Below are 16,974 nucleotides of genomic sequence, written 5' to 3'. Positions count from 1 at the left end.
AATGACTCTTTAATTTCTGGGAAGAGAGTCCCTATATTGAATTAGCACTTATGAAACTTGGATCAATTATCTTCAATTTAAACGTGTTGTAATGACCCTACTATCATTTCTGTTGTGCGGGTATGGGTTAATCCCTTCAGCCTTCTGATCCGCAAGGTACTTGAGCCTGTTCTCAAAGTATTGCTGCACCCAAAAAGATATGGAATATTTTAGAAATTCAAATCACTATTGAAAAACATTGCAATGCTGCAATGAAACTTACAGTGGGGTCCATATCTTCATCATCAGCAGATGCAGGCTTGTTAGCTTGAGCATAAGTCCCCTTTTTCTTGTTACATTCTTTGGAGCATGAAATCTCAGCAATAAATTTACCTGACAAATTATACATGCAATAAATTTCAAGTGTAAAACACCAACTTCAACGCTCAAAGTTAAACCAAATCCCATTTTGCAAGAACTAAATAAATATAAGGTTCACTTGATGAAATATTGAAACATAAACATAAACAAACAAAATCACTAGTAACTAAAATGTGTGTATTTATGTATATAAATGAAGATGCATGCCTTTTGTTGCTGTCTCTTGAGTCTTGCATTCTCTTCCAGTAAGTGATCCACTTTAAGCTGCAACTCGCTCGTATATGCCTGAAATAATACACAGCAAAACCAAAAAAAATGAAGACTTGAAGCAAAAAACAAAAGAAAAGAACAAAAGAAAAAGTTGTACCTCATGAAAGCTTTGTGAAGTTACTCATCTGCAACATTTCTTATCCAAATCCCTTCATAACAAAAACAAAATGTATACACTATCAATGCAATCAAAGGAAGACTTGTCTAAAAGAGTATATACTGACCTGCCTAAGGAGTACATGTCTTACAGCAGAATCAATGTAGTCCTTGAACTTCATGGATTTAGCGCGTTGAGCCCTCAACTTGCCACTAACGATGACCTACGCAGAATCAAAATGTTATCGCAACCTAAGCATAGCAACAAGGAAACCTGAAATCAGATGCTGTCAAGAACAAACCTCGCATCCCTTGGCGCCATTTTCCATAACAAACCTCAAAACACCATAGCAGGCCCTGCAAAAGCAGTTTTAGAAGTAAATTTCATATTGTTTAGTGGTACAGATAAACAGCAAGGGAAGTATCCTATTCATTAGAAGAATGCGCATACAGCAACCTGACTAACACCAGCCCCTAACATCTAAAAAAATGAAGATCCAAATAAATACAAAACATAATTCATTCAAAAAATAAAATAAAATTTACAATGTAACAAACCAATCAGAGCAATATAATGACATAGCAAAAGAAGCAGTAGCTAATGAGTTAATATTAAAAGATTTATCCCCCCAGTAATACAACATGAATATAATAGACTTTCATGAATATAGATGATATGGAGGACATAATGATTTAGTCATCTTCCGACACAAACTTGGTGGAGCAGGCACCAAATTTGCTTTAAAGATGACAAAGCATGCTATTCTACAATCACCAAATCAAACTAGAGAAATCCAAGAAAGCAGCCACAAATTTGCAAGTCATGCTAAATGGAGCATAAATCATTTTAACTTTTCAATATCAAGCAAATCTAGCAAAGTTTAAGCTGGAATTCATACTCCCCTTTTTCTTGTTACATTCTTTGGAGCTGAAACCTCAAATTTTGATTTCTCAATAAGACTGAAAGCTCAATTCTCAAAAAGTTCATACAAATAAAGATCCTAGTTCAGTTCATGGAAACCTTTACAAAGTAGGAACAAATCCTCACCTCAATGACTCGGAACGACATGAGAATTAGTTCCATAAGATTTGATAGCTTCGATCGCACTATCGCAGCTTCAATCGAAGCTTTCAGAGACTCCCGTCTCTCGCCTTCCAAATCTGCTCCGCCAGTGCCACCGCGTCGGCACCGAAACTGCGCTCTGAGTGCTTCAAGCCACCGGAGCAAAAGCAGAACCAGCAGAAGAACCCGCCGTGGAAGACGACGCAGAAGCAGAGGAGAGGCTCCATGATTACCTTGTCCTTCATTCATAACTCCAGCGGTGACGTGTCGACGAAGGAGACAATAACGGCAACAATGGCAGAGATGAATGGCAGTGGCGGTGGCGATGGCGGTGGCGGTGGCGGTGGATTCTAGGGTTTCGATCTCACTCTCCTTCGTTTTCTCTCTCTGGAAGCCCTGTTTTGATTTTTTTTTTGTATGGGCTGAGTGAATATTTGTTTGGGTTGGATTGTTTTATAATTAATTGAATTATGAGTATTATAATAGTGGGAGTTTTTGTTAATTATTTAGGAAGTTTTATAATTTGTCACAAATAAAATATATTGTGGAGGTTTTTAGTAACTCCTATTAGAAAAACTACCACAAACAAATACAAATTTTGTAGTGAAAAAATTAAATAAATTTTAATTATATTTTTTAGGGATAAGTATTGTTTTGGTCCCTAACGTTGAGGGTTAGAATCAAAACCGTCCCCAATGTAATTTTTGATTTAGAATCGTCCATAACGTTTTATTTCGTATTAAAATAGTCCTTTTGAATAAAATAATTTTTAAAAGACAACAATACCCCCAACCCTTAATTGCACTACTGTTCATTTTGCATTCCCTGTCACCACCGTTCATTCTGCATTATCCACCATCGCCGCTCCCTTATTTCCACTATCAGAACTGTTCATTCTGCATTCTCCACCACCGTCATCGCCCCTATTTCCACTATCAGCCATTTCTTTCCACAACAACAATAACAACAGAACATACATTCAAATTTAAGAATCCATTATCAACAATAACAGAACATTCAAATCAATAATAACACAATATTCAACATTCAAAAAAAATTCAAATGACATAGAAATCAAAACAAGCAGAAACAGAAAGCAAAAAAAATCAACACAAGTAGAAGGCAGAAGTAAAAAGCAGAAATTGAAGCAGAAACAGATGCAGAAGTTCAAGCACAAAGCCAAATCAACATGCAGAAGCACAAATTCAACAAGAACCAGAAGCAGAAGCTCAAGCAAAAGCAGCAAGCAGAGGCCAAAGCAAGGAGCAAAAGCTGAAGCAAGAAGAAGAAGCAGATGCAGAAGCCGAAGCAGAACCACCGACAGCTCGTGTGCGACGGAGTGACAGCGGCTAGGTAGATCGGTAGTGGCAGGAACCCAGCTCAACCTCAGATTCCTCTCTTTCCTTCGCGCGCCGCCCTCCTCGTGTCGGGCTCCCCTTCCCGGCAACGCACTCCACGGCAGCGGCAGAAGCATGCATGAACGGCGGCGACGTTTCTGGCGGCGGCTCGTGGGTAGACCGGTGACGATGTAGGTGTCACGATGGTGGCGGCGGCTATGGCAGCAGCCTCCTTGATAATGAGATATTGTCGTGTGGTTAGGAATTTCTCACAAAATAATTCTCGTTGATAGTATAGATCCCAACCAACTAAAAATACTCAAATCGAAAATTTAGTTTTGTCACAAATACAAACCCCAATAAAATATAACCGAAGTATTTAAACCTCGGGTCGTCTCACAAGGAATTGCAATGAAGTGGTCAATTATTGGCTATGAAGGACAAGGGGTTTGATTGATAAAAGGGCACGGAATTAAATGGGCAAGAATTTAAATGACAAGAAGAGTAAATCAAGCAAGTGACTAAAGAAAGCAAGTAATATTGAGGATTTAGGCTTTCTATTCTAGTCATACAATGATTAATTCATCTTATCTAGTCAACTCCAACAAATGAAGAAGGTATCATGTTATCTTCACATAGGGAGAATGTCAAACAAGACTAGTTAATCATGTCACAATAATACATAAGAATTTATCTTATTACGTCATCTCCGACGATGGAAGAAGGTATCATATTATCTTCACACTCGAAGAAAGTCTAATAAGACTAGCTAATCTCAATCCATAAGTCCTAATCAACCCACTAATTGAATTAGCAAGAGATTAGAGTCAATGGAAATCATATTAACTAACAACTCTAAATCACCAATATGAGTTGGGAATTCATGACTCAAGATTACCTAATTACTCTTTCCAAGCCAAGAATGCTCAAAGTCTGCTCTAACATCCAACCAAGTATTTTGTCAAACACTTGGAAGGCATAAAAGGAAAGCATAATAAAAGTACAAGAAATATAAATCTACCAACTACCAATTGCAAGGAAGGTAAAATTCACAACTCAAATTAACAATAAAAGAACATCAAACATCAAATTTCATTAAATGTAAACCAAATCCAACATGAGCATTCATGAACATAAAAGAGACATAAAGGTAAAATTAACAAGAGAACTAAGAGAATTAGAGTGTAGAAATAAGAAATTGTAGAGGAAACAAGATGAAATCAAGTAATCAAATCTAGATTTAATTGAAATTAACCTAATCCTAACCTAATTCTAGAGAGAAGAGGGAGCTTTTCTCTCTAGAAAACTAACTAAAGGCTCATCATGACTAACTAAGTGCTCCCCCCTTTGCTCAAACTTGAATTTTGCATGAAATACCCTCAGAAACGAGTTGGATTTGGGCCTGGGCAGCTCAGAAATCGCCCAAGCGATTTCACTTTAAGTGGGTCACGTGCCGAGCAACACGCGTACGCGTGAGTGACGCGTGCGCGTCGCTGGCCAAAACCTCTACTCACGCGTACGCGTGGGTGATGCGTGCGCGTGGCCCTTAATTCTCCAAATGCTCATTTCTTCATGGATTCTCCACTTTGCATGATTTTCTCTTCATTTCTTCCATCCAATACTTGCCTTATGAACCTGAAATCACTCAACAAACACATCAAGGCATCGAATGGAATTGAAGTGAATTAAAATCACCAATTTAAGGGCCTAAAAAGTATGTTTTTACACTTAAGCACAAATTAAGGGAGAATTACAAAACCATGCTATTTCATTGAATAAATATGAGAAAAGGTGATAAAATCCCCTAAATTAAGCACAAGATAAACCACAAAATTGGGGTTTATCACTCCTCCCCTCCACCGGTGCTCCCTCTCTCTTTTCAGATCTCCTCTCTCGCTGCTTGTGCTCGGTGGCGAAGGACCCAACGGTGGCGGCGATGGCCTCCTGTGACGGTGGAGACCCGCGGTGAAGGCGATGGCCTCCTCCCCTCCCCCCTTCGCGTTTCCTTCCCCCCTCCCCCCACCCCCACCCCCAAAAACGTGTTTCCTTTTCCCCCTCCCCTCCCCCCAAAACGCGTTATTTTCTTTTCTTTTTTTTTAAATTTTATAATTTTTTTATTAAAATAGGGGTAGTTTAGGAATAACATTAAAAATTTTATTAAAAAGGATGATTTTAATACGAAAAAAATGTTAAGGATGATTTTAAATAAAAAATTATGTTAGAAACAGTTTCGATTTTGACCCTCAACGTTAGGGAGCAAAACAATACTTATCCCTATTTTTTAAGTATTGTTTAAATTTTATAACCAATATAGTGATTATAATCATAGTAACCAATGTAATAAATTTTTTTTTCTATAAAGGTGTAATATAACCTGACGTCGGAGTAATTTTGGCACCAACACTTTATATATGTTCTTTTTTTCTTGTGGTCCTGAACATTTTATACATATTCAAAGCATCAATCAAGATTCCATATTTCCAAACGTATAATAACTAGAATGCAAATAAATAAAAAAAATTTACAATAATTTTTTTAAATAAATTAATTGTTGTAAATAAAATATAATTAACAACACATAATATTTATACGACATAATATATATGATCTGGCCGTTACAAATTCAATGCCTTAATTCGGCATTATACACCATAACTCGGCAATTTGTGTCATAACTCGGCGGTTACACGTTATAATCGGATTCAACAGACTACATCCTGGAATAAAACTATCTGACCAGGTATTTGTTACTTATTAAACCTAATAACTGCTCATCAATTCAGATAAAGAACATAACTGACCTATCTTACTTCACCTATAAAGGTATGATGTTTTATCCTCAACAGGGACACACTGAATTCACAGTACTAACTTAAGTATTGGAGTGCCTTTTGCAGGTACACTCCCCCTTTGTTCATACTCTCCGTGACGTGACATCCCTCTGGACGAAGAGCTCAGACCATCTCAGCTTACAGCTCGGCGTTAAAGGCTAAAGCTCGGCATCGACTCCCGTAGCCGAGGTTACGTCCAGGTTATTCACACAAGAACAATTGGTGCCCACTATGGGGCCGAAAATATAATTCCTTTCTTTTCCATCGGCCTCAACGTTTTCACCTCCACACATGGCTGAACAACTTCCACCTACACCATCCGAGCTCCTTAGGATGGTAACTGAGTTACAACAAGCCAACTAGCGCATGGCAGAGGAAAATCAAAGAATGACGAATTAGATTGCCAAGCTAACTAATGCTCGGATTGAAAACAACAATGATCGGCAAGAGCGAACTGGAGAAACCGAGCATCAATCTGGACCGACACACGTCTCCAAAACTGCTCGGCATAAAGAAGCCCAACCTGAGCACAATGAAGAAGCTCGGTCAAAAAATGAAGATGGTGAGCCAGATAACTCGCCTGGGCCATTCACGGCCAAGGTGATGAACTTCGTGCTGCCCAAAAGGTTTACCCTACCAACTGCCTTAACCCCATACAACGGGTTACGCGATCCAAAGAAATATATCAAAAAGTTCACATCTATAATGATAGTAAACGGTGCATCCGATAAAGTTTTATGTCGTTGTTTTCTAACTTATTTAGACGGTCCTACACTTGATTGGTTTTGTTCTTTATCTGCAGATTCTATTTCTCGTTTTCAAGACCTATCAAAGCTGTTCGAGGAGCATTTTGCCGGATCAGCTATCTACCTACATGATTCTAACTATCTGAACACAATCAAACAAGGTTAGAATAAAAGCCTCAAAGATTATATGACGCATTTCATAAAGGTAGCTATGAGTATACCATATCTCCACCCTGAGGTGCAACTGCACGCCATCAAAAGTGGACTCCGACCAGGGAAATTCCAGGAGGCTATTGTCGTCGCCAAACCAAAAACAATGGCTGAGTTCTGTGAAAAGGCGAAAGGCCAGATTGACATTGAAGAACTCCGACGATCTCGAAAAATAGAAAAAATCCCAATACAAGTAAAAAAGAAGTTTTAAGCCTACTCTCCGTTATAAATCGTATACCCAACTCAACACCAAGCAGGATAACATCATCAGGGAGATCTTAAATTCTAAATTAATCAATCCGCCAAGTAAAGTCGGCAACTATCCATATTCAAAAGCCGTAGACAAATCAAAGTACTGCACCTTCTACCAGAAACATGGACACACCACTGATGAGTGTGTCATCGCCAAAGATCTGATGGAACGACTAGCTCAGTAAGGCCACCTCAATAAATACGTCGGAGGCCATATGCAATGACGTGCTCCTCCCAGTGCCGACCACAACTCGGCAGGACAACATAGCCGAGACAAAGAAAAGACGAACACAAGTCATCTTGAACAAGCAAGATGAGTTATTAACTATATTTCTGGAGGTTTTGCAGGAGGAGGCAGCACAAGCTCGGCAAGAAAACGCTCTTACCGAGCTATGTTATCAATCGAAGCCAGTCCGAACAATTCTCAAACATCTCTAGAGTTCCCCCAGATGACCTTTCAAGATTCGGACATCAATACAGCTACAACAAATCTCGATGATCTTGTGGTAATCTCCATCCAACTTGGAGATCTCCTGGTCAAAAAGGTACTACTTGACCCCGAGAGCAGCGCCGATGTTCTTTTCTATTCCACTTTTCAGAAGATGAAATTAAGCAACAACATGCTACAACCGGGAGACCTGATCAATTTTTCAGGTGAAAGAGTCCCAGTATTAAGATCTGTGTAGTTACAAACACTCGGTGAGGTTCCCTTATCAAAAACTTCAGATATTCAATATTTAGTTGACTATTTTATCCCTTCTAATATGACACTTGGCCGACCTTTTTTGAATAAGTTCGGTGCTATTGTTTCTACAATTCATCTCTGTGTTAAGTTCCCCTTGCAGGATGACACTATTGCAACAACTCACAGTAACCTTCGTGAAGCCAGACAATGTTACAATAATAGCCTCAAAAGGCCCAACCGAAGTATATATTCACATGTCCACACCATTAGCAATCAAAATGAATTTCCAGTGTTGGCCGACCTTGACCCAATGGCAGACGTTCTTGAACGACCAACCCCTACGGAAGACTTAAAAAAAATCTTTTTTGCAGATAGCTCGGAAAAATTCACTGACGTCGGATCTACACTAAGCTCGGAAGAGAAAAGCTCACTATAAATATTTCCACAACAAAATGCCAATTTATTTGCTTGGACCCCTGCAGATATGCCAGACATTGACCCTTCTGTAATTTCTCATAAGCTGGCATTAGACCTATCTGTCTGGCCTATAGCACAGAAGAAGAGAAACCTCGGCCTTGAATGAAAGCAAGCATCTCTGGAGGCAACCAAGAAGTTAATCAATGCTGGCTTCATACAAAAAATCAGATTCACAACATGGTTGGCAAATGTCGTCATGGTAAAGAAACACAACCGTGCAACATACCAACGCCTTATGGACAAGGTATTCGCCGCATAGATCGACAGAAACCTCGAAGTTTATATCGACGATATGGTAGCCAAAACAAAGCTCAGTAACAACCATCTTGACAATCTCGTAGAAGTATTCAATCAAATCTGAAAATATAACATGTGGCTAAACCCCGAGAAGTGTGCCTCAGGTGTGCAAGGGGGCAAATTCCTCGACTTCATGCTCACCAACCGCGGAATCAAGGCCAATTCAGAAAAATGCCAAGCTGTGTTGGATATGACACACTCGAAAACTATCAAAGAAGTCTAACAATTAACAGGGAGACTTGCTGCACTTTCTAGATTCTTACCTTGCCTAGCTTCCAAATCTTTCTGTTTTTTCCAAACATTGAAAAAGAAAAAAGCTTTTTATTACACTGATGAATGCGCACAATTTTTCACGACTATAAAAGAAACTCTTTCAAAACCACCTATATTACAAACACCCCTTCAAAGGGAGCCACTCTATTTGTATCTATCTATCACTGACTGGGCTATAAGTTCGGTTCTTATTGCAGAAATACAAAAGCAGCAACTGCCTACCTATTTTACTAGCAAGACTCTATAACATGCCGAACTTCGTTATCCGACGATTGAGAAGCTTGCTTTAGCTTTGGTGTTCTCGGCAGAAGACTTCGGCCAAATTTCCAAAGCCATGTCATCCATGTTCACACAAATCAACCTTTACGACAAGTTCTTCAAAAACCCGAATTAATTGGCCGACTAGTCAAATGGTTGGTCGTGCTCTCCTTGTTCGACATCAAATATCAGGGGCGAGGCCCCATCAAATCTTAGTATTTGGCATATTTCATCGCCGAATTCACAGTCCCAATCTCCACCAAAGACTCAACCCAATGGTCTTTGTACGTAGATGGCTCTTCTAACCCACAAGGGTGTGGAGCTGGAGTTTTACTTGAAGATGAGAATGGTAACGTCATAGAGCAATCTCTACACTTTTCCTTCAAGACAAGTAACAATCAAACTGAGTACGAAGCTCTCATCGCTGGCCTCGAACTCGCTGCCGACCTAAATATTACCGAACTCAAGGTATACTGTGATTCCTTGCTCGTCGTACAATAGGTAAACGACTTGTACCAGGAAAAAGACCTTTCATTATCCAAATACCTTGTTGTTGTTCAACACTTAATTTCAAAGTTCTCTAAATGTGAAATTCAACATATACTTCAGGAAAACAACAGCCAAGCTGATATCCTATCTAAGCTCGCCTGTACCCAAACAACCACATCATCTCTTTACCAATCCACACTACTTAACCCAAGTATAGATCTAACAGAAATTTTAAGTGTGGAACAGGATATAGATTGGAGAATACCTTATATAAACTATCTCAGGACAGGGATATTACCAGAAAATATCTAAAATGCTCGGCATTTTTGTCGACAAGTTTCATTTTTTACAATATATAACAGTTGCCTATATGGACGAGTCTCTCGTCCCCTGCTTAAATGCCTTTCCAGGTCGGAGGCCGAGCTTTCACTTGCCGAGGCACATGAAGGAATTTGTGGCACACACCTCGGAGCCCGTAGTTTATCCCCAAAGATACTCCGAGCTGGTTTCTATTGGCTGACATTGCAATAAGACTGTAAAACAAAAGTGAAAAGCTGTGACAATTGCCAGAAGCACAGTTCGATTACACACCTTCCAGCCGAACTCTTTCACAGTTCTGAGGAAAGTTGGCCCTCAATCAATGGGAGCTTGACATCCTCGGTCCTTTCCCTTTAGCGGTAGGGCAGGTAAAATTTTTTAATAGTAGCAATTGATTACTTTTTCAAATGGATAAAGGCACAAACCCTAGCAAAAATCACCTCACAACAAATGGTTTCCTTTGTATGGAAATATATTATCTGTAGATTCGGCATACGTCAGCACATTATCACTGATAATGGTTGCCAGTTTGCTGATCATAAATTCACATCCTTTCTGCAAGATTTAAAGATTAGATAACATTTTTCAACAGTAGAACACCCACAGACCAATGGCTTGGTCGAGGCTGGCCTACCTGCACCTTTGTAATCAAAGGTCTATCCATACACCTAACATCCTATATTTTCTACTTTACTCTATAATTCATTGAGCATTTTAATCTCTTTTTGAATTAAAGATATCATTCTGCTGACTTCTATTCAGAGTCAAGCTCATCAGACTCCGCCGATTAAATTACATATTGCCGATCTTTATCCAGAAACAAACAAACTGGATAAACAGATAGCCGATCTATAACCAAACAAATCGGATAAACCGATTGCCGATCTTTATCTAGAATCAAACAAACTATGTAAATAGAAAACTAATCTATAACTAAACAAATCGGATAAATCGATTGCCGATCTTTATCCAGAATCAAACAAACTGCGTAAACAGATAACCGATCTATAACCATACAAATCGGATAAACCGATTGCCGATCTTTATCCAGAATCAAACAAACTGGATGACAAACTACCGATCTATCAATCAAATCGGTCTTCACCAAATTACCGATCTATCAGTAAAATCGGTCTGTACCGACCATAGAACAAATAGCCGAACTTTATCAGATATTTCTATCTCTTCAATTATATTTTATTAGATATACGTATCAGACACCTAATGACTATGGTCATACCAGATATACAGTCAAACACACTACCATCAGACACCTAATGCAAACGCATCAATCAAACAAACAGATACCAAACACATTTTTAAATGTTGCATCTAAACCATCACATTATGTTTAGATACCAAAAATAATACGTTTCAAACAGCCACAACAAGGGCTAAGCATCTGTCGAATGAACAAAGTAAAAGAGTTCAAAACAAACGTACAAATTCCACCACATAACTAAAAATCTACCCAACATTTTCATCTTCTTCTTCAGCATCACCATCATACCACTATTTAGCATAAATAATCGTTTAATAAAGCAACTTGAACTGGGGGCTCCAAGGCCATATTAGTCACCGAGTTATGAACTCACTCAGAGGTCAACTTATGATTCATTACAAGCTCAACCTGCTTCATTAAACATATTTCCAGGCTAAGCTTGGGGGCTATGATCCGGCCGTTACAAATCCAATGCCTTAACTCGGCATTATACACCATAACTCGGCAATTTGCGTCAAAACTCGGCGGTTACACATTATAATTGGACTCAACAGACTACATCCTGGAATAAAACTTTCTGACCAGGTATTTATTACTTATTAAACCTAACAACTGCTCATCAATTCAGATAAAGAACATAACTGATCTATCTTACTTCACCTATAAAGGTATGATGTTTTATCCTCAACAGGAACACACTGAATTCACAGTATTAACTTAAGTATCGGAGTGCCTTTTGCAGGTACACTCCCCCTTTGTTCATACTCTCCGTGACATGACATCCTGATAAACCACTATTTTATGGTTTATATTGTGTTTAATTGTGTGGTTTTATCATGATCCTTACCCACTTATCCATTAAATTAGCATGCATTTATATTTCCTTCCTGAAATTATTACATGTTTGAAAACTGCTTCCTAGAGACTTTTAATTGTGTATTTTTAATTCTCCTTTATTCCATTCGATGACGTGATCTGTGTGTTAAGTGTTTCAGGATTTATTGGGCATGAATGAGTTGGAGATTGGAAAGGAAGCTAGCAAAAATGGAAGGAACACAAGAAATTGAGGAGACAACCAGCGAGAAGTGACGCGGTCGCATGGCTCACGCGACCACGCGGAAGAGGAGAAATCGCAGTGACGCGGTCGCATGGCTCACGCGACCGCGCGGACTGGAAAAGCACGAGCAACGCGGAGGCATGGACGACGCGAACGCGTGGCGAGGAAAAGCGCGAATGACGCGTCCGCATGGATGACGCGATCGCGTGACATGCGCGATCTGCATAATCTGCAAAATTCGCTGGGGGCGATTTTGGACCCTATTTCGACCCAGTTTTCGACCCAGAACAGCAGACTAGAGCCAGAGAACATGCAGAAACCAAAGACAACATTCATTCTACACAGTTTTAGTTTGTAGATCTAGTTTTACTCCTCCCCTAGGTTTTCTCTCTACACATTCATAGTTCTTAGGATATTAATTTCTCTAGCTTTTTGCATTGGGATATTGAGAAGAGTTATTACCTCATCAAGACTTCGTCATTCTAGTTCATTTTCTTTACTTGGCTTACTCTTCCATGTTCTTTACTTTGTTTAATTTTACCATTGGAATATTTTTAGGATTATTTAATACAAGGATCACTTTTATTTTTAATTGACTATTTTACTTTTTATTTACAATGTCTTTCTTTAATTCCTTTTCATATGCTATGAATTTTACCTTTACAATGAGTGAGTAGTTCCCTAACTTGATGGGGAGTTGATTGAAAAGAACCCTTGAATTGGAAGATTCAAGAGAAAGATTTTAATTGGGTTATTGTTGGTTTGCTCTCTAGTTTCTGACACCAATCCTCCCAAGAGTGGATTGGGACTTGTGGATAGAACATCATTCCAAATTGTTTTACCTTCCCTTACTTAGTACAGGATAACCAAACGAAATAACTCCCAATTGTCAATTAATCTTAAGAGTATTCCATCAAGAATAGGGCTTCCATGTAATCAACTCCCAGTCAAGACTTTTATTTATATTATTCAATTTCATCAATTTAATTTCCTGTTTACTCAACTCAAACCTTTTCGAAAACATCTGATTAATAAAATAGCACCCTTTCCTGCAACTCGTTGGGAGACGACCTGGGATTCATACTCCCAGTATTTTAAATTTCAATTTTCTGTGACACCTTTCTAAATTGAGCGGCAGATTTTCGGTGAGTTAAGAACTATACTTACAACGTATATATTCTAATAATTTTTAATTCGCCAATTTCTGCCCGCATCACATCCCTCTGGACGAAGAGCTCGGACCATCCCAGCTTGCAGCTCGGCGTTAAAGGCTAAAGCTCGGCATCGACTCCCGTAGCCGAGGTTACGTCCAGGTTATTCACACAAGAACACTCTATATATATATATACATTGCATAAATAAACTAGAGAAAAATTCTAGAGCAAAAAAGCAGAAAATATCTATTTAATGAGTCATCCAAAAATAATCGAAGAAGTACACCCATCAAACAAATAAATACTCAATAACTAAAGTATTTTATTATTTTAGATTACTAATATTATTGACGAACTGATTTTCTGTCGGTAAAGAATTCACAAATAAATTCTCGTTGTAAGTATAGTTTCTAAACCAACAAAGAATCCTTTCGTATAAAAAATTTGGTTGTCACAAGTAACAAACCCCTAATAAAATTGATAACCGAAGTATTTAAACATCGGGTCATCTCTCAAGGAATTGCAGGGAGGTGTATTTATTATTGGTTATGGATTTTTGTTTTCTGAGAAATTTTAAGAGTTGAATAATAGAAAAGTAAAGGATTGTGAATTAAGGCAATATAAATTAAAAGAGATTTATATAATTAAATAAAACGCCTTGACTGGGGAAATGATTAATTGGAAGTTCTATCCTTGTTAGAATTTTCTCAAGTGTAGTATCAAGAGGTTATTATTTTCACTTAGTTAACCCTTACTAAATAAAGGAAAGTCAAGTGATTGAGCTAATTCTTATTCGCAAATCCTAATCCTCTCCCTTGGGAAGGACTAGCGTTAGTAAATAGAGATTAGCCAACAACTTCCAATTTAACTAATCACTTGAGCATTTCAACTCAAGGGTCTCCTTTTAATCAACCCCCAAGTCAAGTTGGGAGTCTACTCTATCAACATGCATACCATCTTCGTTGTTGGGAGAAAGGAGTAGAAAAGAGACATGATAATGGAAATAAAATTGAAAGCAATTAAATAAATAATAAAATTAAATGAAAAAGTACTCTTTGCATTAATAATTTAAAGGAACATTGAACCTGAAATTGAGAAGAAGAAGAAATCCTAATCCTAAAACCTAAGAGAGAGGAGAGAGCCTCTCTCTCTCTAAAACTACATCTAAAACCTAAAATTGTGAATAATGAATGTTGTGTTCATGAATGAATGGATTTTCCCACTTTATAGCCTCTAATTTGTATTTTCTGGGCCAAAAATTGGGTTAAAAATAGTCCAACACCCCCAGCGATTTCTGATACGTCCAGCACGCGGCACTGTCACGCGTACGCGTCGTCCACGCGTACGCGTGGATTGAATTTTCTCCAAGTCACGTGTGCGCGTGATCCACGCGTGAGCATCGCTTATCTTCGGGGAAGCTATGGCAAATTATATATCGTTGCAAAGCCCCGGATATTAGCTTTCCAACACAACTAAAACCGCATCATTTGGACCTTTGTAGCTCAAGTTATGGTCGATTTAGTACGAAGAGGTCAGGTTGGACAGCTTAGCAATTCCTTCAGTTTTTTGTATTGCTTCCACTTTTGCATGCTTCATTTCCATCCTCTAAGCCATTCCTGCCCTATAAATCCTGAAATCACTTAACACACATATCACGGCATCGAATGGTAATAAGTGGGGATTAAACATAGCAAATTTAAGGCCAAAGAAGCATGTTTTCAATCATAGCACACAATTAGGAAGGGAAATGTAAAACCATGCAAATAGTATGAATAAGTGAGCAGAGAGTTGATAAAAACCACTCAATTTAGCACAAGATAAACCATAAAATAGTGGTTTATCAATCTCCCCACACTTAAACATTAGCATGTCTTCATGCTAAGCTCAAGAGAAGCTATAAGAGAGTGAAGAGGAATGGTGAAACTTATGAAATGCAACCTAGCTATATGAATGCAACTACATGCAAAATGCTTCTACCTACTTGGTTAAAAGTAAACAAATCTTTCAAGAATAAATATGAACTGGATTTCACTAATTCAAATCACAAAATAAAGTACAAGTGAACTTGCAGAAGAAAATAGCTCATGAAAGTCGGGAACAAGGAATCGAGCATCGAACCCTCACCAGAAGTGTATACACTCTAATTACTCAAGTGTTTAAGGTTCGATTCTCTCAATTCTCTACTAACCTTACTTTCCAGGACTTGCTCTTCTTCTACCAATCAACACTAATTTGATGCACAAATACACATATCAAGAGGTCTTTTAAGGGTTGTAATGGGGTTAGGGTCAAGGTAGGAATGTATTTGGCCAAGTGGACTAAAATCTGAATCCTTAATTAACTTAAACTTTCCACCTAACTTAAGACAATCCATGTAATCACAATATAAAATCTAACTATCCATTAACCATGTTTTCCACATATTCATGCATCCTAATTTGAGTACAGTATATATGCATTACTTTCACCATTTACTTTGGGGCATTTTGTCCCCTTTTTATTATTTTCTCTTTTTCTTTTCTTTTTCTCCTTTATTTTTTTCTTTTTTTTCTTCTCTTTTTTTTTATATATATATGCTTTTTTTTCTTTTATTTTTCTCAATGCATATGATTAAATTATTGAATGCATGAACATGTCCTAAATATTTCTTTCACATTTTCATAAAGATATATAACACCCAATTCTTAAACCAAATGTTTCCAAACCCACTTTTTCCACACTTAATTCATGAGCACTTTCACTAGTCTAAGCTAACCAAGGATTCAAATTAAGGACATTATTATTTTCCGCTTAGAGTTAGTGATGAGCTAAAGTAAAGAACAAAGGGGGTATAATAGGCTCAACATTGGTTTGCAAAGGATAATAAAAGGGTAAGGCCATATGGGTATGTAAGCTCAGTGAAACAAATGCCTCAATCATATAAGTGCATGCATACATCAAATAATAGAAATATAGAATTAAGCAAGACAAAGATCACAATTTTAGAGAGAACAACACACACCAAAAATAAAATATTGGTTGATAAAATGCAACCAATCAAATAGGCTCAAAATCTCACAGGTTTTGTGCGTTCGAGCTCTAAACCATGTTCCAGTATAATATTTCTTCAAAAAAGTTTATCAAAAATTTTAAATCAAATTAGTGAAATGTTATAAAAAGTTTCTTGAAAAAGAAAATATTACTTTAACCAAGTGGTGGTAAAATATGCACAAAATCAAACAAATATGTAATCAAACATGCAAATGCAACAATGGACAAACAAAGAAAATAAAACATTGGTGTTGAGAAGGAAATAACTAACCCACGAAAGTCGGTATCGACCTCCCCACACTTCAAGATTGCACCGTCCTCGGTGCATGCTAAGATGTGCAAGTGGATGGGTTGCTCCAACTGACGCTTTTCTCCATAGATTGTGCAGATGGACTTGTTTGTTGCCCCTTTGAGAAGCTTTCCCTTTTCCTTCTTCGGTGGCCATCCTGAAAGAAGAGAAAAAGGAAGAAAGGTAAACCAAAAACAAAGATAGAAAACAAATAAAATATGGTTGGGTTAATGCCAAATAATGAGGGTCTCAATTACATG

The 16,974-nt window shown here is 37.9% G+C and overlaps 1 protein-coding gene across 1 annotated transcript; it reads right to left on the bottom strand.

Annotated features, from left to right (window-relative positions):
• Positions 1 to 118: 118 nt before the first annotated feature.
• Positions 119 to 2,207, bottom strand: LOC107612020 (uncharacterized). The gene is made up of 4 exons (XM_088496183.1): positions 1,775 to 2,207; positions 1,029 to 1,083; positions 263 to 950; positions 119 to 166 (listed from the first exon to the last, which is right to left on the bottom strand). Exons 1-3 carry the CDS (start codon positions 2,036 to 2,038, stop codon positions 940 to 942), a joined length of 330 nt encoding a protein of 109 aa, XP_088352309.1. The 5' UTR covers positions 2,039 to 2,207; the 3' UTR covers positions 119 to 166; positions 263 to 939.
• Positions 2,208 to 16,974: the final 14,767 nt, after the last annotated feature.

The sequence above is a fragment of the Arachis ipaensis genome, chromosome B8 (genome assembly GCF_059453495.1).
Source record: "Arachis ipaensis isolate K30076 ecotype BB chromosome B8, ASM5945349v1, whole genome shotgun sequence".
NCBI classification, from domain to species: domain Eukaryota; kingdom Viridiplantae; phylum Streptophyta; class Magnoliopsida; order Fabales; family Fabaceae; genus Arachis; species Arachis ipaensis.
Note: the sequence above shows the minus strand (reverse complement) of the source record. Positions and strands in the feature narration are given on the sequence as shown.